Source organism: Ascaphus truei, chromosome 5, assembly GCF_040206685.1.
Source record: "Ascaphus truei isolate aAscTru1 chromosome 5, aAscTru1.hap1, whole genome shotgun sequence".
NCBI classification, from domain to species: Eukaryota; Metazoa; Chordata; class Amphibia; order Anura; family Ascaphidae; genus Ascaphus; species Ascaphus truei.
Window position 1 is genome coordinate 281,289,668 of NC_134487.1, and position 26,445 is coordinate 281,316,112.

General features: G+C 41.6%; 1 protein-coding gene across 2 annotated transcripts in view; it reads right to left on the reverse strand.

Moving 5' to 3' along the window:
- Positions 1-26,445, reverse strand: part of CRACR2A (calcium release activated channel regulator 2A) — a 132,237-nt gene that overhangs the window by 41,745 nt on the left and 64,047 nt on the right. For both annotated transcript variants that reach the window (XM_075602269.1, XM_075602267.1), the window contains exons 5-11: positions 23,657-23,803; positions 17,715-17,805; positions 11,279-11,374; positions 9,278-9,465; positions 7,412-7,483; positions 4,461-4,506; positions 248-339 (exon numbers count right to left, since the gene is read on the reverse strand). In XM_075602269.1, the coding sequence (XP_075458384.1) occupies positions 248-339; positions 4,461-4,506; positions 7,412-7,483; positions 9,278-9,465; positions 11,279-11,374; positions 17,715-17,805; positions 23,657-23,803 (732 nt within the window). The remainder of the gene's footprint in view (positions 1-247; positions 340-4,460; positions 4,507-7,411; positions 7,484-9,277; positions 9,466-11,278; positions 11,375-17,714; positions 17,806-23,656; positions 23,804-26,445) is intronic.

A 26,445-nucleotide genomic window follows, 5' to 3' on the forward strand; every position in this document is an offset into this window, starting at 1 on the left:
TGTTTTGTCTTTTTTGGGGGTTTTTTGCATACATCTTTACACACAATTTAAAGATTATTTTAAATTACATTCATTATGTGCTGCGTAGAAAAGTTGCAAACATGTCAGTGATATGCAAATCAATGGTAATAGTCATTCTTAATCAGCGACGCATGTCATTTGACATCCACAGTTAAACAATGTTATTTTTTAAGGGAGATAGCAGTAAGCAGAGCAATTACACAGGTAAAACAGCCGAGTTCTTTACCTTTTCACTGATGGCTTCCTGTCAAAATATTTGCCAATGATAGATCCAGATCTTTGATTCCGCAATGATTTTGCAGGATTTCCCTTTGATTTCTGGTGAACATATATACAAGTATTAACTGCACGTATAATACTTCAATATGAAAGTACTCTCTCATTCATTATTTAGATTATCATTTAATAACAACAAATATATTATCGAAAACAATACATTAGATCTCAAGCACAAAGTATTAATTATGCTTGGAGGCCTAGATAATGCATTTATTACCTCCAATTTCCAAGGTAATGTTCACCTATAAATAATCTTAGCAAATATCCCTTTTAATAACATTTCCTTGAATACAGTAAATATTTTGAAATAGGCTAATCTTGTCATCATTTCTACTGTTTCAGTATATGTTTATCATGGGTTGTTAATAGGGTGACTAGATGTCCCGGTTTAGCCGGGACAGTCCCGGTTTTTTAAATGTCTGTCCCAGCTGCCCCGCATTCTTTAAAATGTTCCATTTTTTGTGGCTGTCCATTTTTGCCCATCAGAGCAGGGGGGAGCAGAGAATGCAGGGAGGAGAGCAGGAGGAGAGCGGAGGCTGGGTCTGAGCTGCAGAGGGTGGGGGTGGGGTTAGCTGCAGAGGGTGGGGGTGGGGTTAGTGTCAGCGGAGCCCCAGCATTGAGAACTTCCAGTGCCTGCTGCCAGGACCCAAGATGGCTTCTCCCCCACGTTCCACAGTGACAGGTAGGGACACACACACACACACACACACACTATAGGTAGACAGAAACACAGAATGGGGAGAGAGACACACACAGCATGGGGAAAGAGAGACACGCACACAGCATGGGGGGAGAGAGAGACGCACACAGCATGGGGGGGGAGAGACAAGCACACAGCATGGGGAGAGAGAGACACACACAGCATGGGGAGAGAGAGACACACAGCATGGGGAGAGAGAGACACACAGCACGGGGAGATATAGACACACAGCATAGGGGGACAGAGACACATCATTGGGAGAGAGAGACAGCATCCGGAGAGAGAGAGAGACAGCATGGGGAGAGAGAGACACAGCATGGGGAGAGAGAGACACAGCATGGGGAGAGAGAGACATACAGCATGGGGAAAGAGAGACACAGAGCATGGGGAAAGAGAGAGACACACAGCATTGGGGGAGAGAGAGACACAGCACGGGGAGAGAGAGAGAAACACACACAGCGTGGAGAGAGAGACACACGGCATGGGGAGAGACACATACACACAGCATGGGGCAAGAGACACACGCACAGCATGGAGAGTGAGAGACACGGAGCATGGGGAGAGCGAGAGAGAGACACACAGCATGGGAAGAGAGACACACAGCATGGGGAGAGAGAGACACACACACAGCATATGGGGAGAGAGACACACAGCATGGGGAGAGAGAGACACAGCATGGGGAGAGAGAGACACACAGCATGGGGAAAGAGAGACAAACACACAGCATGGGGAGAGAGACACACAGCATGGGGAAAGAGAGTCAAACACACAGCATGGGGAAAGAGAGACAAACACACAGCATGGGGAGAGAGAGACACACACAGCATGGGGAGAGAGAGACACACACAGCATGGGGAGGGAGAGACACACACACAGCATGGGGGAGAGAGAGACACACAGCATGGGGAGAGAGAGACACACAGCATAGAGAGAGAGACACAAACAGCATGGGGAGAGACACACACACAGCATGGGGAGACACACACACAGCATGGGGGGAGAGAGAGACACACACAGCATGGGGGGAGAGACACACACAGCATAAGGGGAGAGACACACACAGGATATGAGGAGAGAGAGACACACAGCATATTGGGAGAGAGAGACACACAGCATATGGGGAGACAGAGACACACAGCATATAGGGAGAGAGACACACACAGCATAGGGAAGAGATAGACACACAGCATGTGGAGAGAGACACACAGCATGGGGGGGGGGAGAGAGAGAGAGAGACAGCATGGGGAGGGAGAGACCACACAGAATGGGGAGTGAGAGAGACCCACAGCATGGGGAGGTAGAGGCCACACAGCATGGGGGGGAGAGAGACACAGCATGGGGGAGAGAGGGAGAGAGACACATAGCATGGGGAGGGAGAGGCCACACAGCACGGGGTGAGAGAGAGAGAGAGAGAGAGCATGGGGTGAGAGAGACACCGAGAATGGGGGAGAGAGACCCAGAGAATGGGGGAGAGAGAGACACAAAGAATGGGGGAGAGAGACAGAGAGTGGGGGAGAGAGAGAGACAGACAGAATGGGAAGGGAAGGGTGGAACGACAATGGAGGGATGGGGATGGGAATGGGACCCGGGGATGGGAAGGGAACAAGAATGGAGGGATGGGGGGGGGGGTAGAGAAAGAGAATAGGCTGTGTGTGTGAGAGGGGCAGAGAGACATAAAGGAGACAATGCGCAGTTGATTATGTCATTTGTTTTATAAATATTTTTTTTAATGTGTCCCGGTTTTTACTTTTGTAAATCTGGTCACACTAATTATCATACATGCTAAACCAGTGGTAGGCAACATAATATACTTCAAGGGCCGCATTTGAGGCCTTAAAGCCCTGAAAATGATTACCTTATTACCCTCATACAGCATATAAAGATATGGTACAAAAGCAGAAGGGATGTTGCAGCCGTGAGTAGGAGTTTCCCCGACTCCAGTCAGCTGCTTAATTTCGGTGCGCTGGTGAATACTGTCCTGCTGCTCTTCTAAGGCTGAGTCCATAGAAGGACCGACAGCGCTGAGCCCCGCCGACGCTCCGCAATGAGCCCCGTCACCCTCAATGAGGATGTCTTGAGAGGGGGCTTCCGCGAGCGTCCGCAGGCGTGCTGATGCGCAGGGATTTTCAGCCGACCATTATATCTGAGTGCGCTGTCAGCTAAAACACCCAATCGGAGAGAAGCAGCATCACGACGTCGGCGCCGTGATGTTGATGTCGGCGCTTTGCGGGCTGTTGGCCCCATGAAGTCAGTGCTTCGCCTCCCGATCGTGCACGCTGGCTCACCTGCAAGTCCATACAATCGCTCGTGATTGTGCAGGCGAGCCTCAGCGTCAGCACGGAGGAGCACTGTCAGTGCTTCTATGGACGCAGCTTTACAGTGGGAACTAGTGAATAGCACATGAAAGGAAACAGGGCAGTAATGTACTTAGCAGCACACAGATCATTAAGCAGCTGGGGAGAGGGGGATAGCGGGCTGCCAGAGGCTGGGGGTTAAACCATCTTGATTTGGGCAGGAGTCTCCTATTTTTCTGTCAGTCTCACCCTCCTCCTGGCTGGAGAAGGCGAATGTGTCCAAGTAAGATTTCCTTTGGCTGTTTTTTGCTTGAAAAAAACCCCACTATATCTTACTGTACCTTCGTTTCCACAAATGTTTACAAAATCAAATACTTCATGAAAAATGCAACACTATACGCAAATAAATAATATATATATATATATATATATATATATAGTTTTTGTTTTTTTTTTAAAGGCAGGTTTGTCCAGACGCAGATGGGTCCGCGAATATACAGTACGTGCTTGCAAATAAAGGCGATATTCGCAAAGGATTCACACTCTACTCCTGACCAACGGAGACTCCCAGTCCAGCTCTCTCTATGATTCACTGCACTCTGCTGGTAACATGAGCTGAGCTCTGTGCAGGCTGCTTACAGTTGCCTGCATTAACCAGGGGAATTGGTAGGCGGCCCCCAGAGATCAAAGTGTTACCACCACTGAGGGGGCATTAGAGGCAATGGGAAGAAGAAGAATCGCCCAGAAGAAGAGCAAAAACAGGCAGTAGGAAGGTGCAAGGGGAGGTGACCAATTTAGTCTGGGGCGACAAGCAGAAAATAGTGAACTTAGTGATGTAAAGTAAAATGTAAGGCGCGTGGCTTAGGTTTAGGAAAGGGGTGTGAGTTGTTTTTGGAAGGTTGGTGGCCCGGCTGTGCCTTCTGCTTAGAGCCAATGAAATGTTGCTAAGTATTCGTTATTCTGCCACTGTCAATAGTCTTTGCAGCACTCCCAGATTGAGGTGACAGAGGAGTGGCCAGCCAGAGGTTCAAAGATTAAAAAAAAAAAAAAACACCCTTAAATATATATATATGTATTTTTTATTCTAGTTATGACTCCAGGGGGGGGCAAAACTGTTTAATGTGTTGTTGTTTTTCATAGGTTATACTGTACTGTAAATTATTTACCTGCAGACAACTATCACGTTCATCTCTTAGGTGTTTATTCATTTCCCTGAAGAGAGAAAACACATAAAAAAATATTTGGTTGTATGACCCATACTGGGCTTTGTCTGTATTTTGATTTCCAGATTATGCATTTAAAAAGATTAAACTGGAGACAAGGATTCTGGGTAAAGACATGCAAATGAGCCCAGAAGTGAGTTACCATTTACTTCCTATACCATTTAAACATGTGTATTTCCCTAAACCACGTGCCTGCTGTATTTAAAGTGAATACTCCCAATGACGAAGTAGGGTTTTTGATTGTGACAATTTTTAAATTACTGTTTGCTGAACAAACCGTATAACACTGCAGGTTAAAGGAAAAAGGGCAGAGATGAGACACCAAATTAATAAAAGGGGTGGAAGGTTTCACTTACGAGGAAAGGCCAGCTCAATTAGGTTTGTTTACATTTGAACAGAGGGGTCCATGAGGGAATGTTACTATTTGGAAATATACTGTAGTCACGGTCAATACACTGAATTTATAAGGGAGCCTTTCATCTCAAGGGCTGTACAAATGGCACGGGGTCATCCCTTTAGCCTGGCAGAAAGGAGATTTCTCCAGCAGCAAACTAAAGGGTTCTTTAAAGTAAGGGCAGTTCAAATATGAAATTATTTACCCATAGAGACTGTGATGGCAGATACAATAGATATCTTTAAGAAAATGTTACACATCTTTTTAGAAAGGAAAGGTATACAGGGATATACCAAATAAGTAAACATGAGAAGGATGTTGATCCAGGGAGAAATCTGATTGCCAATATTTGGAGTCAGAAAGGAATTTATTTCCTCCCCCTTATAAGACATAATTGGCAGCTGTTTCACTGGGGGTTCTGTTTTATTGCTCTGGAACAATATAAATATAAGTATCAATATAGGATGTGTTTCTTAGACGATTACATAGGAAACTTGATCTACTATGTAGCTGTATGTAACACTAGTGTGGCATATCCATGTTCAAGACATAGAAAACAGAAGCTTATGTACTAAAATCATATTGATATTTTTCTTTTGTGTGTAAAAATGTTAGTTCTAAATATTACTACAAACCTTCATAAAATGTGCGTTGTATACTATATGTTTGAAGGCTGCATACAAGTGATGCAAACGTTCATTGTTGGAAATGTATTTTAATGCATTGCATCGTGCTGAATAAGTGATTGATACAATTTAAATGAAAACATAATCATGTGTATTTTTATATATACAGTATACCTAGTGTTAGTGTACATTATTAGTGTACTATTATTGATAATATCCATACTGTAAAAAGAATACATCTTGTGAACCTAAACAATGAAACATCCATGTAGCGTCCTATACATATTTTGTTGATACTCAATCTTGCGCTAACACTATTAACAGACTTGAACTTGGCAACGATTTTATCTCACAGAAACATTCTTTTTTTTTAATAGATGCCATTAACATCTGTACACCTGGCACAGTTCTTTTCTGTGTGCAAAAATGAAAACAGGAATTGGCCTCGCAGGTTGAGAAAGTTTAGGTTAGCATATAGGTGCACACAACCGCAATCTATAATGAGATTTCCATGCACAAATTTTGTGCCAAAAACCTAATTACAGTGCTTAGCCCAGTGATTCCCAAACTTTTTTGTTTGGAGGAACCCTTTAAGTATTTTGTAACATTTCGGGGAACCCCTATCTCTATGACATGTTTGACAGGGGTAAATCACAAAATAGACGTGTAAAGCAGTAGGGGTAATAAAAAATAATTAACTCATACTTTTGAATAAACAATGTGTATATATTTTGTAATGATTTTGGTTTAAACATCACCCCCCCCCCGCATCTCACATCACCCCCCCCTGCATCTCACATCATCCCCCACTGATCAATCGATCTCTCTCCCCCTCTCTCCTCTCCCCCCTTCTCTTTCCTCTCCCTTTCCTCTCCCTTTCTCCCTCCTTCTCTCTCCTCTCCCCTCTCTCCCTCCTATCCTTTTCCTTTCTCGCTCATTCTCTCTCCTGTCCCTCCTGTCCCCTTCTCCTCTCCCCCCTTCTGTCTCATCTCCTTCTCTCTCCTCTCCCCCTTCTGTCTCCTCTTCCTTTATCCCTCTACCTCTCCCCCTCTCCCTTTCTCCCAACCCCTCTTCCCCTCTCTCCCACTCCCTCTCTCCTTTACATCTTTCCCTCCTTCTCTCTCTCCTCTCCCTCCTTCCCTCTCTCTCTCCTCTCCCTCCTTCCCTCTCTCTCTCCCTCTCTCTCTCTCTCTCTCTCTCTCTCTCTCTCTCTCTCTCTCTCTCTCTCTCCTCTCTCCCCTTCTTTCTCCTCTCCTCCTCTCTCCCTCCTTCTCTGCCCCTCTCTCCTCTCTCCCTCCTCCTCTGCCCCTCTCCCTCTATGCCTCTCTCCCCTTCTCTCATCCTTTACCCATCCTCTCCTCCTCTCCCCATCCTTTCCCACACGCACACACTCAGTCTGACACACGAACACACACACTGTCACACACATACACACTCAGTCTGTTACACACACACACACACACACACTCACACAAGCAACGTTGAGCAGAAGAAGCAGCATCTCTTCCCCACCTCCTGTAGCTCACATGAAAAAATGTTACAGAAGAAGCCGACACCACAGATCACCCCCCCTCTCAGCTCACAGGCAGGAGGCAGCGAGGACTAAACCCGCGCTCCTAGGAGGGAGGAGGAGGGGGGAGAGCCAGGGGCAGCAGTGATTGCCGGCAGCCAGGCGGAACCCCTGGGACTGCTCCACGAATCCCCAGGGTTCCGCGGGTTCCCCAGGGTTCCGCGGAGCCCCAGTTGGGAATCACTGGCTTAGCCCATAGTGGTAAAATAAATAGGCTAATTTGCACGTGGTTACCCAGAATCCTTGCCTGTACTGTAGTTTCATTACTGTGCAACATCTGAGTGAAACGTGTCTGTCTTCTTACCTTAGTAGGTCCAGCTGTTTCAGCAGAGCTGTCCTTTCACGGTGTAAGCTCTCTGTCACCCTGTATACTTCCCTACAAAAGCAAAAAATAGATAGAGGGGGTAAATAACCAGATTGTTGCAGATAATGAATCTACAAGTCACTGACAGAAAACACACAACGAGCTCTGTAAATGCCACGGGTTTATTTTACACTTTATTGAAGAAAATGCATTACTGATTATATTAGAATGTATGTCACAGGTCCCCACAAACCTGTTTCTTCCCTTTGTTTTGTGACAAAGTTGTGCTTCTGGGTAATAAAACACAGTGAGGTCACTTTTTCTCACCCAGGGTGTTGCTATTTGCACCTTACCATTTGGAATATGGATATATCCTTAGAGCTTTCCCCCCCCCCCCCCCCCGCTATATTCGAAGCCAGAATTCAAGGCGTACAGAACCAGTATAACCGTTACAATACTGTACATGCTTCAGCATTTTGGACTTGATTCTGCTATTTGAAGCTGTCATGCTCACAAACAATGAATCACTATATGACCTGTGCAATGGTGACAAGAAGGTTTGGATACCTATTGCATAAAGGATATGTATTATACATGCACTGATCTGTTTCTTTACTGTACATTGGACATTTGAGGGATTTAGTCACTTTTTTATCCACCCTAATCCTATTATACTGTATCTTCTTCTTGAGCTCTACCGGGTTCGCAGTATACAGTATATATCCATGTTCTTACTGGGCAGGAAGAAAGTGGTATGTTCAGAGTGCTCATGTACATATCTTTACCCAGAAACCTTATCCACAGTACAAACACTGTATGGCACGTGTTCTGGGACTGTACATTTGTGCAGTCCTTGTTGAAGGAGATGGACATTGAACTAAGGGACTGCATACCGTGGAAGTACTTAATGTACCACTCTTATGGACTGTTCTCCGGCACGCACACTTGAGGCACAATCAAGAACTGTTGGCGCCTATGTTAAGGACGTACTACTTTGTGCCAGGAACTTCTTGTTTCTGAAGAGGGAGCAGGTGACAACCCAGGAGGACTGTCTCAGGCTAATGCACAGCCTGCTTAGAGACTACACCATCAGAGACGATCCTGAGAGACTGAATTATCCTCCTCTCGCTTTTTCCCCTTTCCCAAGCGCTTTTCTTATGTAATAATAAAGTTTTAACGTATTTATTGCAATGCTCGTGCCGCAATTGAGAAATGTATATATGCACTGTGCAAATGACAGTATATGATGTATGGCAACCAACGATTTTGCGGGGGGAAAAAAAAAATATATATATATATATATATATATATATATACCACACTTATTAAGGTTATGATGGGTAAAAAAAGTGACAAAAACCCTCCACAGTAAAGCATATAGCAAATGGAAAAATTACTGTATGTTCATTTGCATGTCTTAGAGAGGTCTGCAACCCTGTCTTTCACCATTATCGCCCAGCACACAGCACTTCCACTGCAGCAAGGGATTCTGGGAAATGACATGCAAATGAGCACACATGCCACCTTTTTTCTCAAGCTCATATTACACTAGCAAACCCTTAAGCCAATGCATGCTGCTTTAAACACAGCTTTTAAGCATAGGCTGGGGTGAGATGCAAAGCCAGTAAACCCACTCACAGACATGTTTCAACCTTGATGGGTATCATCACACTGATATATATATATATATAAAATAAGGTATTTAAAAAAAACATGCACGGTCTATACTGTATTGTTTATCCAAATGTGAATGTAGCTTGGGGAACTTGTGTGGGGTCTTTACGTAAATAAATACAGATTGTCTTGAAATTACATTGGCTGGATAAAATGGTTCAGTGAGAATGAAAGTAATGATAACTAATATACATTTCTCTTTCTTCATGCAATTGAGAGGCCTCCTCCTGAAGCATCTTCAGTTGTTGCTGGGCCGTTAATAACTCCTGAGTGGTCCTCCCAAGTTCTCTTCTCATCTCCTTATTTGTTAGCTTCAGTTTCTCATTTTCTGCTTTTGTTTCATACTTGTCATTGTTGAGCTCTGTACATTGGTTCTCCAGCTATAACACAGTTAATTACACAAATTAACAAAGACAAAGTGACTCATTAAAAGAACGATCCATTTACTCTTGAACTTTACGTTCACAAAAACGTTTGAATATACCACAATACCTTTTATTTATTACGCTTTCCTCTGGATTACAAATTTCATTTTAAAGCAGCAGTTCCACTCAAATACATATTTTTACCCTTCCGTTAACCTTAAATGGTGCTCATTTATGGTTCCCCGGTGTCCGAGGACACCCAGTTAAAAAAAAAAAAACTAAAAATATAGCAGCTGAACTATGAATATGGTCACAGGTACACCATGGGTGGAACTGTAAAAATCTATTTACCGGACTTTCCTTTCAAAATCCGTCACCGTGGGGTAAAATCCATCTGTGGATTGGGTAAATCCATCTGTGGATTGGGTAAATCCATCTGTGGATGGGTATTAAACATCCGAATCCACCATTGGATACAATCCAGTTGGATTTTTAAGAATCTCCACTCAGATTCCATATTGAATCTATTCTTATGCTCTCTCCTCGCTCTCATTTAATCTGAGTGCAGATTAAGTAACAATCCGAAAAGGCGGATTGACCTTTTTGAGACAGATCTGTGGACCAAAGGAACTTGATCCGAAAAAAGTTGCCCTTCTCTATATCGCTTTTCTATTGGCCTTCGGGCCAGTCGCCATTTTGTGTTCGACAGGCACATATTATGCCCGGTGCTACAGCAGGGGAACCGGTAGGTCCACTGAGGTCGAAGGGCCATGGAGGAGCGCCGGGACACCCCAGTGTTCAAGTAAAATGAAAATAGATATTGAGTAGTGTGGAATGCTGCACTTCTGGTCACAACGCACCCTGCTTGGTTTAGACTGCTATAGATTAAATACAACATTCCGCTGTTAAACCAGCTTTTAAAATGCTCTATTCTGCTCTTAAAGAAGAATGATGCTACATGTATTATCAACCACACATCATTTAGCCCTCAGCCTACTACCCCATGAGTTAGTAGGGTTAGTGGAATTTGCTAGGTGTGTGATAATAGAGAGTCTCACTTACAGTATGTCCCTCAGCCAGAATCCTCACTTCTGGGAATCACGTGCATAATACACCTTGTTTCATTAGAGTTTAGTCTCACTAATATAAAAAAAATTCTTATACGTAGGCTGTATAATTTTACAGCTCAAAATCCGGAGAGGATACATCAGGCTAATAAACGTATGACTCCTTAGCGAGAAAATTGCCTTACAAATGCTGCTTTTTGCTGTATTTTAAATAAATCCCATACCTTTCTTGTGCCGCTGAATTCTGAAGCAACGACACAGGGAATTTGGGTAACTCCACGTGTCGACTTCTTTTGCAAAATAAATCATAAATCATCTGTTATATTTTGCTTGCACCTTGTTACAAATTATGCAGATGGAAAAAAAAAACGCCCTTTGTATCATTTACATGAGAATTCTGTAACAGTCTTAAATTGGTGTAACAGCTCTGTTGCCTTCTTTTGTGTTTTAGCCTTGAAAGCCCCATTCATCTTACCTAAGAGCACTACTTGAAATGTACAAAATAAAAGAACTGCACGGCAGGATTACCATAAATATATTAAAACAAAAACGTGGAGATGCTCATTATATTCCTAGCTTCTTTCAGTACCACTTCAAAGGGATTTTTTTTTCAAGAATACTTAATGCCTCTGAGAAAAAAAAAATGTTAGTACAGTAGTTGTTGGGGGGGGAAAAAACCTGAAACATCACAAAATCAAAGGCAGTAAATATGTTACGGCGTGACATCAAAGCGATTTGATGACAAATAAAAAATAACGTACCCTCTTCTGTTTCTGGGCGAGTTGTGCTAATTCTTGTTCTTTGGATGAAAGTTTTCCCTCCAGCTCCTGGCTACGGGATTGGAACCTTTCTGTGTCCTGGGATAACAAAACAAAGTTATAATGAGAACACTGAAAGCGTTATGTACATTAATGGCGTTTATATAAATAAAGACATACATACATACATATATATACATACAACACTGAACCTTTTACATTGAGGAGGACATGGCTATTAGCTTTCTTTTTTTTTTATTATTTCAAACACTTTTATTGTGTTTCTGAAAGGGGCACATGCATATCACAAGGCTGTTTGTAGACAGTGTACATAACCATCACACACATCTAACAACCCGTAACATCTCAAAGTTGGTTGATCTGGTTCGATCGACCTGCATCTTGCCTTTTGTAACCTCCCACGCTTTCAGAGTGCGCTATAATGGTCCCGTCCGGGAGGATTAACATTTTCAGGAGGATCTTTGATCTGACCCCATAGTCTAGAAATGTAAAGGACAGACGAAGAGAGAGAGGGGGAAGAGAGAAAGGAGCAGGAGAAGGGGGGAGTGGGGGTGGAGGTTTGGTCACGGGGGAGAGCCAAGAGGAGGGGCGGGTAGAGTCTTCCCCTCCACCCCGTCGGCAACCCCTGAATACAGTAGACATAAACCCCAACTCAGAGAGATTAGGGGCCTTATGCGGCTATTAGCTTTTTAATTATACAACCAGATCGATGCATCAATCATGCAAATTAAAAATGACCTCCGTTTAATTGAATGAATGAACTTGTCTACAATGTAACGTCATTCTTTTTAGCTCATGGAAGGTCGGCAAACTGTTGGGTTTATATGGTAAGCTCTTACACAATTATCCTAGTAATGTTATTGAATAACTACTCACAATACTAATTTCCAAATATATGGAGGTTATTAAAGTTAGTGCCAACAGCTGGTGATCCTCAACAGAACCCATTATAGTGGGGAAGTACTCTCCTGCTGGTTATAGCGAAGCACATGAAATCGGCATGCCACACCGGGTACAGGTATCTCATCCAGCATTTTAGGGCTAGCTGAAGTAAAATGTATCTCCAATAAAAAACAGCTTGTAATGGGAGTTACTTCATTTGTTTTGTTGTTCAGCAGGTTCATTATTGGGATATGTTGTACATATCTTACCCTAATATGACATTAGAAGGGTTGGTGACCACAGCTATGGCATATACAATGATTACGCATTGTGGCCCATATTTGTTAAGCGGTGCTATTCCATAGGACAACATCTGGCCCGGAAGAGTATAAGGCTTGTTTGAGTGAATGGGTGGTATGGTGTCTTTCCACGCTGGAAGCTGTCTGATGGACGTGCACCACTTAGTAAATATGGCCCAATGTCTCCTTTAAACCTAAATGTGAAATCTCATGTTTGATAGTAAGTTACAGTATACAATAAGAAACAAATACAACATGTCCTCCAAAAGAAGCAACCTACATATAGAAAATATACATCAAAATATATATATTACCTTTGCAAATCGTTGGTGCATCCAGCTACACAAGTGTTCAGAAAACACCTTTAATTCACGATGAGGATTCGGATACTGAGCACTCGAAAATTATAATCAACCTCATACTGATGAAATCCAAAATGTTGAAACTGCTGTCTGTGAGCAGGGCTACTGGCTATGCACTTCTTTAACCCCTGCTGTGCTGAAAAGCTGTGTAATACGGCAGGCATAAGCATATAGGGGTCCATGTTAAAATGGATTACAAGCAAAAGGTGACAATGTGTGCTGATTTGCATGTTATTTCCCAGAATCCCTGGCTGCAGTGGAAGCATTGCATGCTAAGAGATAATGGGGAAAGGCAGGGTTACAGACCTGTCTGAGAAATGTGAATGTGCTCACAAGTGATATCTTTATTTGCTGTACATTTTACTATGGTAAGAAAATGTAAAAACAGTACCTGGAAGCTCTCTTATGGAATTGTACCACCTAGTAAATATGGCCCATTTAATCCCAAATGTCAAATCTCATGTTCGATACTAAGGCCGCGCCCATGCTTCCTGCTCACGAGCGTGAGATGGAGCGCCGCAACATTGCGCTTGCTTGGAGCAGAGGTGATTCCTGGACTGCAGCTAAGCTTGATTCGGAGCGTTTCGGGCAGCAAACCGCTCATGTGACCGCGCCATCACACGGCGAAGACATAAAAGTTTTTCGCCGCATGCAGCACTGTTGCGACACTCACGCATGCGCAGCATAGACGTTCCTATTGGCCCAATGGTACTCATCGCGCAGCATGCGTGCACGCGAGCATTACGTGTGTGGACGCGGCCTAAGATACAGTATATAATAAAGCAGCAGAAACAGTGGCGGATTTCCCATTAGGCCCAGGCTTAGGGCGGCAACATTGTGGGGTGGCAAAAATGTCCGCCCCATATACATTTGCTGCTCTCTCGAGCTTATCAGGCCTGCTGGGAAGGTACTTACATGTGGCGGCCGCCACTTTGCTGCCGCCTCCCTAGTCCTTCTGAATCACAGCGTCAAATAACGCCGTGGCCGCCACTAACTTGACATCACACTGCGTCTCATTGCCATGGCATTGTGACGTCGCGACATCAACTGACGTCTTGACATCGCGTTATCGTGGCAACGTGACGCGGCAATTCGGAAGGAGAAGGACAGCGGCAGCAAGGAGGCGGCCGCCACATGTAAGTGCCCGGGGGCGAGGGATCTTCAAATCCGGCGCTGATCAGAAAAGATGACTAGCGCAGCTACACAAGTACAAATCATTAAAGCTTTTTGATTCCATTGTTAACGTATCCATTGCAAATCGTATCCATTGCAAATGCTGCCACTGTCATTAAAACCTTTAAGAACACAGTATACGCCATGCTATTAGCTAAGGCTGCGTCCACGCGGTGCTGAGTGCGCTTGGCACGTTTTCATTAGTGAATGTTAATATGAACGGCCACGCTCACACGGAGCGCGCTCGCTCGTGCCCATACACTCGCCGGTGCTAGGCAAGACAGATAAAATTGATTTCAGGCGCGCTGAAGGGTCACATGACCCTTCAGCAACCAATCAGCGCCAGTCACGGCACGGCCACGCCCCTGGCCACGCCCCCCGCTCACCCTTGGATACAAATATGGACAGCCGAGCGCTCATGCTTGGGGAGTTGGTGACATTACTGCTCTCAAGAGAAAAAACGGAGATAAATCTCCTAGTCCAATGCTCTAAGAGACCCCAAAGGCATGCATCACAATAGAAATCTTCTTAACCATAAAATACATTTGACAAGTCCAGGTATAATATATATAAATTCAAAGGTGGGTCATTGCTGCTCACAAGATAGGGTATACTATAGGTGAATTAGACGTCTTAAGATGTGAGGCTATCCAGAGAATGGACCCCAAACCCATACATCTAAAAGTCCTTAACCCTTAGAGCTAGACGTTAAATCTCTTCTGTCATGGAACAAGAATCACATCTCTGTTTCACCCCCACCTTTCCTTTGCAGCTTCTGCTTGTCAGTTTCTCATTTCCAGCTGCATGTATTTTGCTCTGTTCACACACACAGTGACTGTGTGTTAGACACAGTGTTGCAATCCCTGTCTCTGCATTATGCCAGTGATTTGCTACAGCAACCTCAGCCTTTCTATCAGAATGGGCTAGTCTGCTCTCTCCCCCTCTGTCTTGCTGAAAGATGGTCTGTCCCCAGGCTATCTTGTTTCCCAGAATACACTGGCACTTCCTTTATCACATCCAACACTGGCCGAGTGAGTACCTTCTGCTATTCTCTCTACTGGCAAGGCGTCATCCTTTTCACCTTTCCCCACTATCAAGCACACTCACCATAGAGACATTCTCCCACAACACCATCATCCATAAGTGCCTTTGTAAATCCATGCTTTTCTCAATAAAGTGAAGAAAGACAAAGAACTTGTTGTGCTTGTAAAAGGAACGAGTTGAACCTATCTGGGCTATTCATACCACACATGACTCTGGCCTCAGAATATCTTCCATGGTGTACTCATGACCTCCAATCATGAAATCCTGGATCCTGCGTGCTCTCAGCCCGATGCAAACACAATGTAGACTTCCTCCTGGCATGGGAGGGATGATGGCGGTGCACTGCGTGTCAAATGACAAGCGATGCGTTCCAATAACAGGTAATACGGCTGAAGCTGGTATCTCCTGTTATTGGAACGCATCACTTGGCGTTTGACACGCAGTGCACCGCCATCATCCCTCCCATGCCAGGAGGAAGTCTACATTACTGCTGTCAAGCATGAGCGCGCTCAGCGGCAGCGTGGCCGCAGCCTAAGAAATTTATGAGAGATTTAGAGTTGCTATGCTTTATCTATTCGAAGTTTATTTTTGTACAAACATTCAATTAAGGTGCATTTCCTGAATAATAAAAAAACGATAGTTTTAATCTTACACCCACACACTTTTGATGTTCAGATGCTTTAAACACTAATTTTGTTTATGAACTATAGAATTACTTCTAATGGTTTGTGTTTTTCTAAAACTAATATAAATATTGCGGTAGAATAAAGAACTCTACAGTAACGATGGAAAACCATGTATGTGGCTACTAATTGCAAATATTTAATTTAACAAAAACCTAGATGGGTGCTGAAAAACAGCATAGCATAAATGTAGCTTTTACCTAATCTTTCTGGAAATTAGCTTTTGTTTTTTAAACCTTTTTGGTAATGGGATTAATAGTGCACAGAATGTATATAAATAACATCAATATATAGAGAGAATTTATTTTATCACTTTCTTTTATTAAGGATTTCAGACTAGATTCATATATAGATTCATATATGTTTCATACGCTCATAATATATATTTTCTTTAACTGTGCTTGCAATGTCTTGTATATAATGTATACCCTGTTCATTTATGTAACTGTACTTGTAACCATGTATTATTTGTTTTACTCTGTGCCCAGGATATACTTGAAAACGAGAGGTAACTCTCAATGTATTACTTCCTGGTAAAATATTTTATAAATAAAATAAATAAATAAAATAATATAGTTTATACTATGAGTTCCACTGTTTCAGACCAAATAACATTTTCTTTCTTTAAGATTGTTATAAAAAACTGCACCTCTTGCGCCAGACATTGTTTAATTTGCTTGTGGCTCACCTCCTTTATAGCCTATATTTCATAAGAGCTCCACAATGCACAATGCCTGCTCTCTCATGTACGTACAATACGCAGTGCCTGCTACCTCGTGTACGCACAATACGCAGTGCCTGCTATCTTGTGTACGCACAGTGCCTGCTATCTCGCAGAGGGACCTTCCGCCGCAGCCGCTCCACCACTGGACACTGAGCCGCTGGCCGCTTCTACCATATGGTAAGTTACTGTGTAGGTGAGGGGGCTAACTTTGGGGGTTTAGTGGTTAGGGTAAAGGTTCACTTTAGGGGTTTAGTGGTTAGGTTAGGGGTTCACTTTAGGGGTTTAGCGGTTAGGGTTGGGGGGTTAACGTTAAGGGTTTTAGTGGTTTTGGGAGGGGGTTAACTTTAGGGGTTTTAGCAGATAGTGTAATGGGCAACGTTAAGGGGTTTTAGGGTAAGGGGTAAAGGTTTTTAGGGTAGGGGATATCCAGTATTAGTATTAGGGGTTAAAATTACGGGTTTTAGGGTAAGGACCCAAGTTTAGGGACTTACTTTACGGTGAAGCGGCCGGTGGCGAGATGTTCCTGCGGCGAGGTCACTTGCAGCTAAACGCCGGAGATCACTTGGTTGCGGCAAAATGGCCATGACCAAAATGTCCTAGACCGTTCTGTAATAGCTTAAGATAGTAACGACTTGTCTACTTACAGGCGCAATCCCTCCACAAACATGGGAACGCAAAGTATATCCACAAACATGGGAATGCAAAGTATATCCACAAACATAGGAACGCAAAGTATATCCACAAACACGGGAACGCATAGTATATCCACAAACACGGGAACGCATAGTATATCCACAAACACGGGAATGCAAAGTATATCCACAAACATGGGAATGCAAAGTATATCCACAAACATGGGAACGCAAAGTATATCCACAAACACGGGAACGCAAAGTATATCAGCAAACACGGGAATGCAAAGTATATCCACAAACATGGGAATGCAAAGTATATCCGCAAACATGGGAACGCAAAGTATATCCACAAACATGGGAATGCAAAGTATATTTAGAAATGTGCTGACCAATTTATTTTCACTCCTCTTCAAAAATGATTTACTGCAATGTTTTAAATGCGATTATTTTTTTATTGTATACATTGTACTAATAAAAAGTTGGAAAAAAATGAGTTCTTTATCGAAATAGCTGATCACCTCTTTATACCACCTGACTTTTTTTATTCCCTGTAAACCTCCGTTTACAAAAATGTCAAAGCCATTCTGTGACACACAAACATTAACGCAGCACTTACTTGTAGGAGAAATTGTTCCTTCTCAGTCTTTATTTGCTGCTCCATCTCTTCATATAAATTCTGAATTTCAACATCATATGTAGCTATTTTCCTATAGAAAATGCAAAGGAATGTTGTTTATTTTGGTTTTCATTAGGGGTATATTTGCTTTACCTTTACTAGATTTGATTATGGTAACATTTATAGTGGAATCAGTTGAAGTATTTTTTTGATTATATATACACACCAACAAAGAAGGAAACCACTCGGGCAACTGATAATTATGGTACCTATAATCATCAGAGATTAGATTATAATAAAGGACTGGTATCAGTATTAACAACATAAAGTCCGATGGTAATGTAAGGCATATATTATGTATATGTTGATTCCCAGCATATGTAAAGCAGCAATTCTGTACATTTTCCATATTGACTTATTTACAGAGTTAAAACAGCGGGATGGCCCTGACATAGTTACCATTTTAGTTGTCTGTTTTTGGATTTTTAAAGATGGCACCAGCAGCCACTTTGTTTTTGGTAAACGCTTCTTGAAAAAAAAATATTGGCAAATGTAGGCTGGTTCACAAAAAGAGACGTGCAATATGTTCGCTGAAGTATGCAAATCGGACGAAACGTGCCCTTTTCTCACCCAAAATGCTGCAAACGTTTTAAAGTTCGCCAAACATTAGAATGACAATTGCAGGTCAAATGACCCTGAAGTCAGGTCACATGACACCTTCACATTCTTTGTGGGACAATCTGGCACAAATTCGCAAAAACAATGTGAGTGGTGTAACTTTTGTGAAAACTTAATGACTGTAACATTTAAGAGAAATGTCCCAAAAACAATTGCGACGAATATGTGAGGACAATGGTACATCCGTATTCGCGAACTTCCGTGAACATTTTGCGCGTCTCTATTTATGCTGACTGTTTTTTGTTTTTTTTTGGTGGACCTGAAACATCCACCCAATAAGGGAAAACATTTGTACGTCCTAAACAAACGCGTACATGAACCACAAAGCAATTTTTTGCATGCAAAGTGTTCTGTCTTGAGGTTAAAGAAGAAATCAATGCAATATCTACATAGTTACATAGTTACATAGTAGATGAGGTTGAAAAAAGACGTACGTCCATCAAGATCAACCTATGCTAAATTTCGATAACAGATACTTTATCCTATATCTATACTTACTTATTGATCCAGAGGAAGGCAAACAAAAAACCCCATTAAGGGGAAAAATTAATTCCTTCCTGACTCCAAGAATTGGCAATCTGATTAATCCCTGGATCAACATCCTTCCCATGTATACTTATTTGGTATATCCCTGTATACCTTTCCCATCTAAAAAGATGTCCAACCTTTTTTTGAACAAATCTATTGAATCTGCCATCACAGTCTCCATGGGTAATGAATTCCACATTTTAAATGCCCTTACTGTAAAGAACCCTTTCCTTTGTTGCTGGTGAAATTTCCTTTCCTCCAACCTTAAGGGATGGCCCCGAATCCTTTGTACTGCCCGTGGGATGAATAGTTCTTTTGAAAGCTACTTGTATTGTCCCTGAATATATTTGTATATAGTTATCATATCCCCTCTTAGACGCCTCTTTTCTAATGTAAATAAATCTAATTTCGCTAGCCTCTCCTCATAAGTTAGAATGTCCATCCCCTTTATTAATGTGGTGGCTCTTCTCTGCACTCTCTCTAGTTCCATAATGTCTTTTCTTAGGATTGGTGCCCAAAATTGTACTCCATATTCAAGGTGTTGTCTTACTAATGCTTTGTAAAGGGGCATAATTATGTTTACTTCCCTTCCATCCATTGCCCATTTGATGCAAGATAAGATCTTGTTTGCCTTTGCAGCTACTGCATGACATTGGGCACTATTGCTAAGCCTGCTGTCTACAAGCACTCCTAAATCCTTCTCCATCAAGGATTCCCCCAATATATCTCCATTTAATTTGTAAGTCGCCTTTTTATTCTTGCATCCCAAATGCATAACCTTACATTATCTGTATTAAACCTCATTTGCCATTTACCTGCCCACGTTTCCAGTCTCTCCAAGTCCTTCTTAAGAGAAATTACATCCTGCTCTGATTCTATTACCTTACACAATTTAGTATCATCAGCAAAGATGGAGACTTTGCTCTCGATTCCAACCTCAAGATCATTAATGAACAAGTTAAAAAGCAGGGGTCCCAGTACTGATCTTTGAGGTACTCCACTCACGACTTTAGCCCAACCTGAAAAGGTTCCATTTATGACAACCCTCTGTTGTCTGTCCTTTAACCAGTTTTCAATCCAGGTGCATATATTATTACTGAGTCCAATTTTCTTTATTTTGTACACAAACCTCTTGTGTGAAACCGTATCAAAAGCCTTTGCAAAATCTAAGTAGACCATATCAACTGCATTACCCTGGTCTAAATTCCTACTTACCTCCTCAAAGAAACAAATAAGGTTAGTTTGGCAAGATCTATCCTTCATAAATCCATGCTGACTATTACTAATAATTTTGTTTTCCATTAGGTATTCCTTAATATTATCCCGTATTAAACCTTCAAGTAGTTTCCCTACTATTGAAGTCAGGCTTACAGGTCTGTAATTCCCCGGGTGTGATCTAGCTCACTTTTTAAATATAGGCACCACATCTGCTTTACGCCAATCTTGTGGTACTGAGCCTGTGGAAATGGAGTCCTTGAATATTAAATATAATGGTTTTCCTATTACTGAGCTTAACTCCTTGAGAACTCTTGGATGTATGCCATCGGGGCCAGATGCCTTATTTACTTTGATTTTTTCAAATCGCTTATGAACTTCTTCCTCAGTTAACCAATTGTTCATTAATATGGAAGTTGTGGCTTCCTCCTGTGGTGCTACTATTGAACTTGATTCTTCCCTGGTAAACACAGAGGCAAAGAATTTGTTTAATACCTCTGCTTTTTCCTTATCTCCAATAATCTGCCTACCCATCTCACACTGAAAGGGTCCTATATTTTCTTTTCTCATTTTTTTGTTATTAAGGTACTTAAAGAACTTTTTAGGGTTGTTCTTACTTTCTATTGCAATCCTTTTTTCATTATCCATTTTTGCTAATTTAATTGCCCTTTTGCAATTTTTGTTACATTCGTTATAATTCTGATACGATGTCTCTGTCCCTTCTGACTTAAAGAATCTAAACGCCTTCCTCTTCTTGTCCATTTCCTCCCCTACCTGTTTATTTAGCCACATTGGTTTTGACTTATTTCTTTTATACTTATTACCCAAGGGTATATATACACTGATAAGTGTGCTTTTCTAACAATGTTTTAAAGACTGCCCATTTATCTTCTACATTTTCCCTGCAAAAACATCATCCCATTGTATTACTACTAGATTAGACCTCAGTTTATTAAAATCTGCATTTCTAATGTTTAAAGTCTTTGTTGAACCCAAGTAATCTGTTTTTTGATCATTTATTTCAAATGAGACCATGTTATGATCACTGTTAGCCAAATGTTCCAGGACTTGAATATTTGTTATTACTTCAACATTGTTTGATATGACCAAATCCAGAACTGCCCCTCTCCTGGTTGATTCCTCAATAATTTGGGTCATATTATTATCTTTTAGCACCCCCACAAACCTGTTTCCTTTTGTTGTAACGCTAATCTCATTGCCCCAGTATATGTCTGGATAATTAAAATCCCCCATTATGCAAACATGACCCAGTTTTGATGCCTTCTCCATTTGCAAAAGTATTTTAGCTTCCTCAATCTCACAGATATTTGGTGGTTTATAGCATATTCCCACAAACATTTTCTTTATACTTTTACCTCCACTGCTAATTTCTATCCACAAGGTCTCTACATTTTCATCATTCCCTTCATAGACATCATCCCTTATAATAGGTTATAGATCCGGTTTAACATGTAGACATACTCCACCTCCCCTTCTATTTGTTCGATCCTTCCGAAAAAGAGAATAACCCTCCGAATTAACTGTCCAGTCATGAGTTTCATCCCACCATGTTTCAGTAATGCCTATGATATCATACTGCTCCCTTGCAGCTATTAGTTCAAGCTCCCCCATTTTATCTGTCAGGCTTCTTGCATTAGCAAGCATGCATTTCAGTTTTTTTTCAGCCTGTACTATTATCTTATCTGCTCCTTCCTTTCTGCTCCCACTTGGTTTAGTCTTTAGAAGTTTTCTAGTATTATCTCTATTTACTATGGGTATCTCACTGCTTGTCAAACTTGCACTTGCCCCCATTCTACCTCCATACCTCCTTGAATCCTCATCTATTCCATTTAGTTCATTATCTGTTTCATTCCCCTCCCCCCCTCCATCCTAGTTTAAAATCTCCTCCAACCTTTTTAGCATTCTCCCCCCTAGCACAGAAGATCCCTCTTCATTGAGGTGCAATCCGTCCCTAGAATATAGATGGCACCTCTCAGAAAAGGAGTCCCAGTGCTCTAAAAACCCAAACCCCTCCTTCCTGCACCACTTTCTTAGCCATGCATTAACCTCCTTGATCTCTGATTGTCTCCCTGCGGTAGCGCATGGCACTGGTAGTATTTCAGAAAATACTACCTTGGAGGTCCTTGCCTTAAGCTTTTGGCCTAGATCCCTGTAATCATTTTTTAGGACCCTCCAACTTTCTCTAACTTTGTCATTGGTGCCAACATGTACCAAGACCGCCGGGTCAATCCCAGCCCCCCCAACAATCTGTCTACCCGATCCGAAACGTGCCGAACCCAAGCACCCGGGAAACAACAAACTGTTCGGTTCATGCGGTCCCGGCAACAGATTGCCCTATCTACCTTCCTAATAATGGAGTCCCCTACCACCACAATCTTTCTTTGTATCTGAGCATCCTGGGTCCCCACTGTGCTGGAGGAACTATTCCCCTGGCTGCTAGAGGAATTAGTCTCCCCCAGCCTTGCCATTTCTGCCCCAACATTCCCAATATCTTCACTCAACATGGCAAATCTATTGGGATATGTCAGCTCAGAAACGACCTGCCTCTCCCTATTGCCCCTGCTTCCCCTTCTAACTGTCACCCAGCTACCTACTTGCTCCTCACTAACAGCGCCACCATCTGCACCACTAGTCGAAGCAAGGGCCTGCTCAGTGAGCTCTAATTCCCTTTCAAGATTGCCAATGTCCCTCAATATTGCAAGTTGCCTCCTTAGATCAGCAATCTCTGATTCTAAAGAGACCACACGCTCACACCTCTCACAGCGGTATGCTCCTTGGAACAGCTGCTCCAAGTGCGCATACATGTGGCAAGATGTGCATTGAGTGGCATTTTCAATCCTGCTCATTCTAGCAACTATGAAGTTTAGAAGTACTAACAGTAAACTGTACTTCAATAAACTATACCTTGTTAAACTGCTTCCTTGTTCAAACTGCTTCTGGTTCTAACTGCACACACTTTAACCAACCAGCACTTCAATCAACCACACAGATCAATCAGTACACGCAAGCCATTACGTGTGTTTTTTTTTTTAAATAAATCACTTCTGTAGTATTAGAATGTTTTTTTTTTTATTATTCAACTCAAAGCCATTTTTAATGAGTTTTAATTTACTGAGCATCCTTTGATTTCTGTAGCAGGTTTTAGCCCTCCTCCCCAGCAGTGCAAGATCTTTGCAACACTTTCCTATTTGTGATCATTTGCTACCAATATTCCCAGCAGTGTGAGATGCAAACTGTAACAATAGAAAATGTTGCCTTAGTAATATCAGGATACATTATGGCTGCTGCGTTACACTGGCTGAAGGATTGCTTGAAACTGGAAGGCAGCCATTTAGTTAACCCTGGGAAGCAGAATCTTTGCTGAACGATCACGGGAGAATGCATCGATCAGCAGCTTAGGTAATTAAAGGCTGCATATATTATTGATTGCCTTTTTTAAAAGACTGTTTAACCCACTAGAAATAAATATTAAAGTAGCAAAATAACTTCATTCCACTTACTTCTTCAGAGCGCATTCCATTTCATTCTTTTCATCATTTGCCTCTTGAAGTTGGGAGAAAATTCGGACCAGGAATTCTTCAAAACTTGAAAGCAAATGAGGTTCGTCTTTTCTCAGCTGCATCCACAATTTCTTTATGTGATTTTCACTGAAACAAAGAACAATATATAGATATATATATATGTATCTATATAAGAAGGATATGTTTCTATAGTCGTTCAAAAGGCACTTAAGTAGCTGCCAGTATCTCTCCGATACGAAATGAGACCAAGAAGATGCTGTAACATAAAACTACTCATTTACAACAAAGAGCATTTTTGGATCTTGTATTTGAGGATAAAATCTGGTAAATTAGGACTGATGTAATAAATTGTGGGGTCTACGAAGCAATGCAAAGAGACACACTTTAATGTACCAAATTTTTTGCTCATGATTATGTCAAATATAAATATAAACTAATCAAGTTTCTGAAAGCTGTTGTCCTTCAACAAGATGTTTTCGGATCAGTGTAGATTCCTTAAACTTTCTTTTTTATACTATAGTACACAACAAGCAACACAATACACAGTAAAATACTTATATATTCTCTTGAAAAGGGTCATTTAGTTTAACCCTTTGGCCAAAGCATTGTGCCTGTGAGCCACGACAAGGCAGACCCAGTTCACAGGTTCTAACACAACCAGATAAAATACTAATTAATATACCTCTATTAGGATTAAAATTCTCATTTACCTCTATTAGGAGGGAGAAAGACCAACATTGGATCTATATCCAGTAGAATGTAAAAGACCTGCTGACTTGGGAAGTGGGGAGAGGTGAGCTTAAACCCCTGGGAAGTAGGAGCCACTAAACTCCAACAGCTGAGACAGCTGAAAATAAGTGAACAAACAACACACAGAACCTCAGCAAGCTCATTTTGGGAACCCCTGAGCCCCCACAAAATATATATGTATATAAGTGTCAAAAAGGAGAGCTATTGAGCGTGGCATATGTATACAACAGACAGAGAAGCCCAATGCTACATCCAATATGACAAAAATACACAGTAAAATACTTATATATTCTCCTTTTTGGCACATATATTATAGTATTTTATCTGGTAGTGTTAGGACCTGTGAACTGGGTCTGCTTTGTCGTGGCTCACAGGCTTACAATGCTTTGGCCAAAGGGTTAAACTAAATGACCCTTTTTCAAGAGAATATATAAGTATTTTACTGTGTATTTTTGTCATATTGGATGTAGCATTGGGCTTCTCTGTTGCTTGTTGTATACATATGCCACGCTCAATAGCTCTCCTTTTTGACACTTATATACATATATATATTGTGGGGGCTCAGGGGTTCCCAAAATGTGCTTGCTGGGGTTCTGTGTGTTGTTTGTTAACTTATACTACAGTACTCAAGATTTGTTCCCATAATTTTAAAGCAGCAATACCCCCATTATTGGATTTTTGGTTTGTTTTACAGAAGCGGAACAGGGCGCCCCCACAGCTGAACCCCTCCCTCACGATTAATGATAACAATTTTACGGTATTTTATTACTTTAGTGACTCTGACAAATAACTTCTTCTCATAGATTTTGATGTCATCAGGTCCTCTCAGCACTGAAGCACAGCACCAATACTTTGTAATGAAGCCCTTATTGCAATCTGCTGACCTCTTTCACAATCGCCTGAATACACACATCCTAAATATTATTTAAAGATGAACACCTACCTTAGTAAGAAACTCACAGAGCATACAAATTGCAAATCGTAACTTAAAAGTGTGACTCCTTCAAGATGTGAAACAAGGGATCTCTGGAGCTGAATTGTGCTAATTTCAGCTCTGGGACCCCCTGCTTCACAGAGATACTTACGTCCGTAGGTACAGTAGTATCCCTGGCTGGGTAAGCAATACAGAGGTTTAAATTTCCCGCAGCACAGGAGCCAATGGGAAACTGCTGCGTAATCCGGCCGCAGCTTCCTATTGGTCCGCGTGTCACGGGAGATTTAAGAACCAGGAAGTACCGGCAGCCCCTATGGATGTAAGAATGTCAGGAACCAGGGGCTCTGGAGATCCGGTACTTCCCACATAAGGGAAAAAAAATTACATTTAGCATGGAATATTGCTTTAAAGGATAGATCCAGTGGAACGCATTGACCAGACATCCATCTGACTTGAGATGCAAGAATGATTACTATCATCAACTGTGGCTGTACATAAGTCATGTAAGCAGTACATTTGGCATTTCTTTGTCCTGGCTTTATTATGAATATATCATTTTTTGATTGCTATGCACAATGATAAGTCTAATACAAATAGGATGCCTCATTTTACAGAATAACATATTTTGCTTGTCTTATTAAATCTAAATGTAATATTACTAGTGGCTAATGTTGGCAGAATACCAAAGCCAGAGAGAACATTCTATTTAGTGCAAAATAAAATTACCCTTCATCAAAACAACAAAAAAAAATTCCTGTTATTAGGTGTAAAGCATCATTAAATACATTACTATCCTGGGTTTTGTTAAACAGATCTCATATTTCCCTGTACAGATAATCCTGCATAAAAGCTGTTCAAATAAAAAACAAAACACTATTTCAAATAAAAGACACAAGGCTGATTCTGCATTTACCTAAACCATTATGTTTGTTGGCCCAATGTACTGTAATTAATCCCTCAAGAACATCCAAATTATTTAACAATTATATGACATTATAACAAACATAAAAGCGTTAATGGTTTCATATTTAATTATGATCAGACTGTTGGCTATAACTACAGTATTACTCACATTTTCACTTTG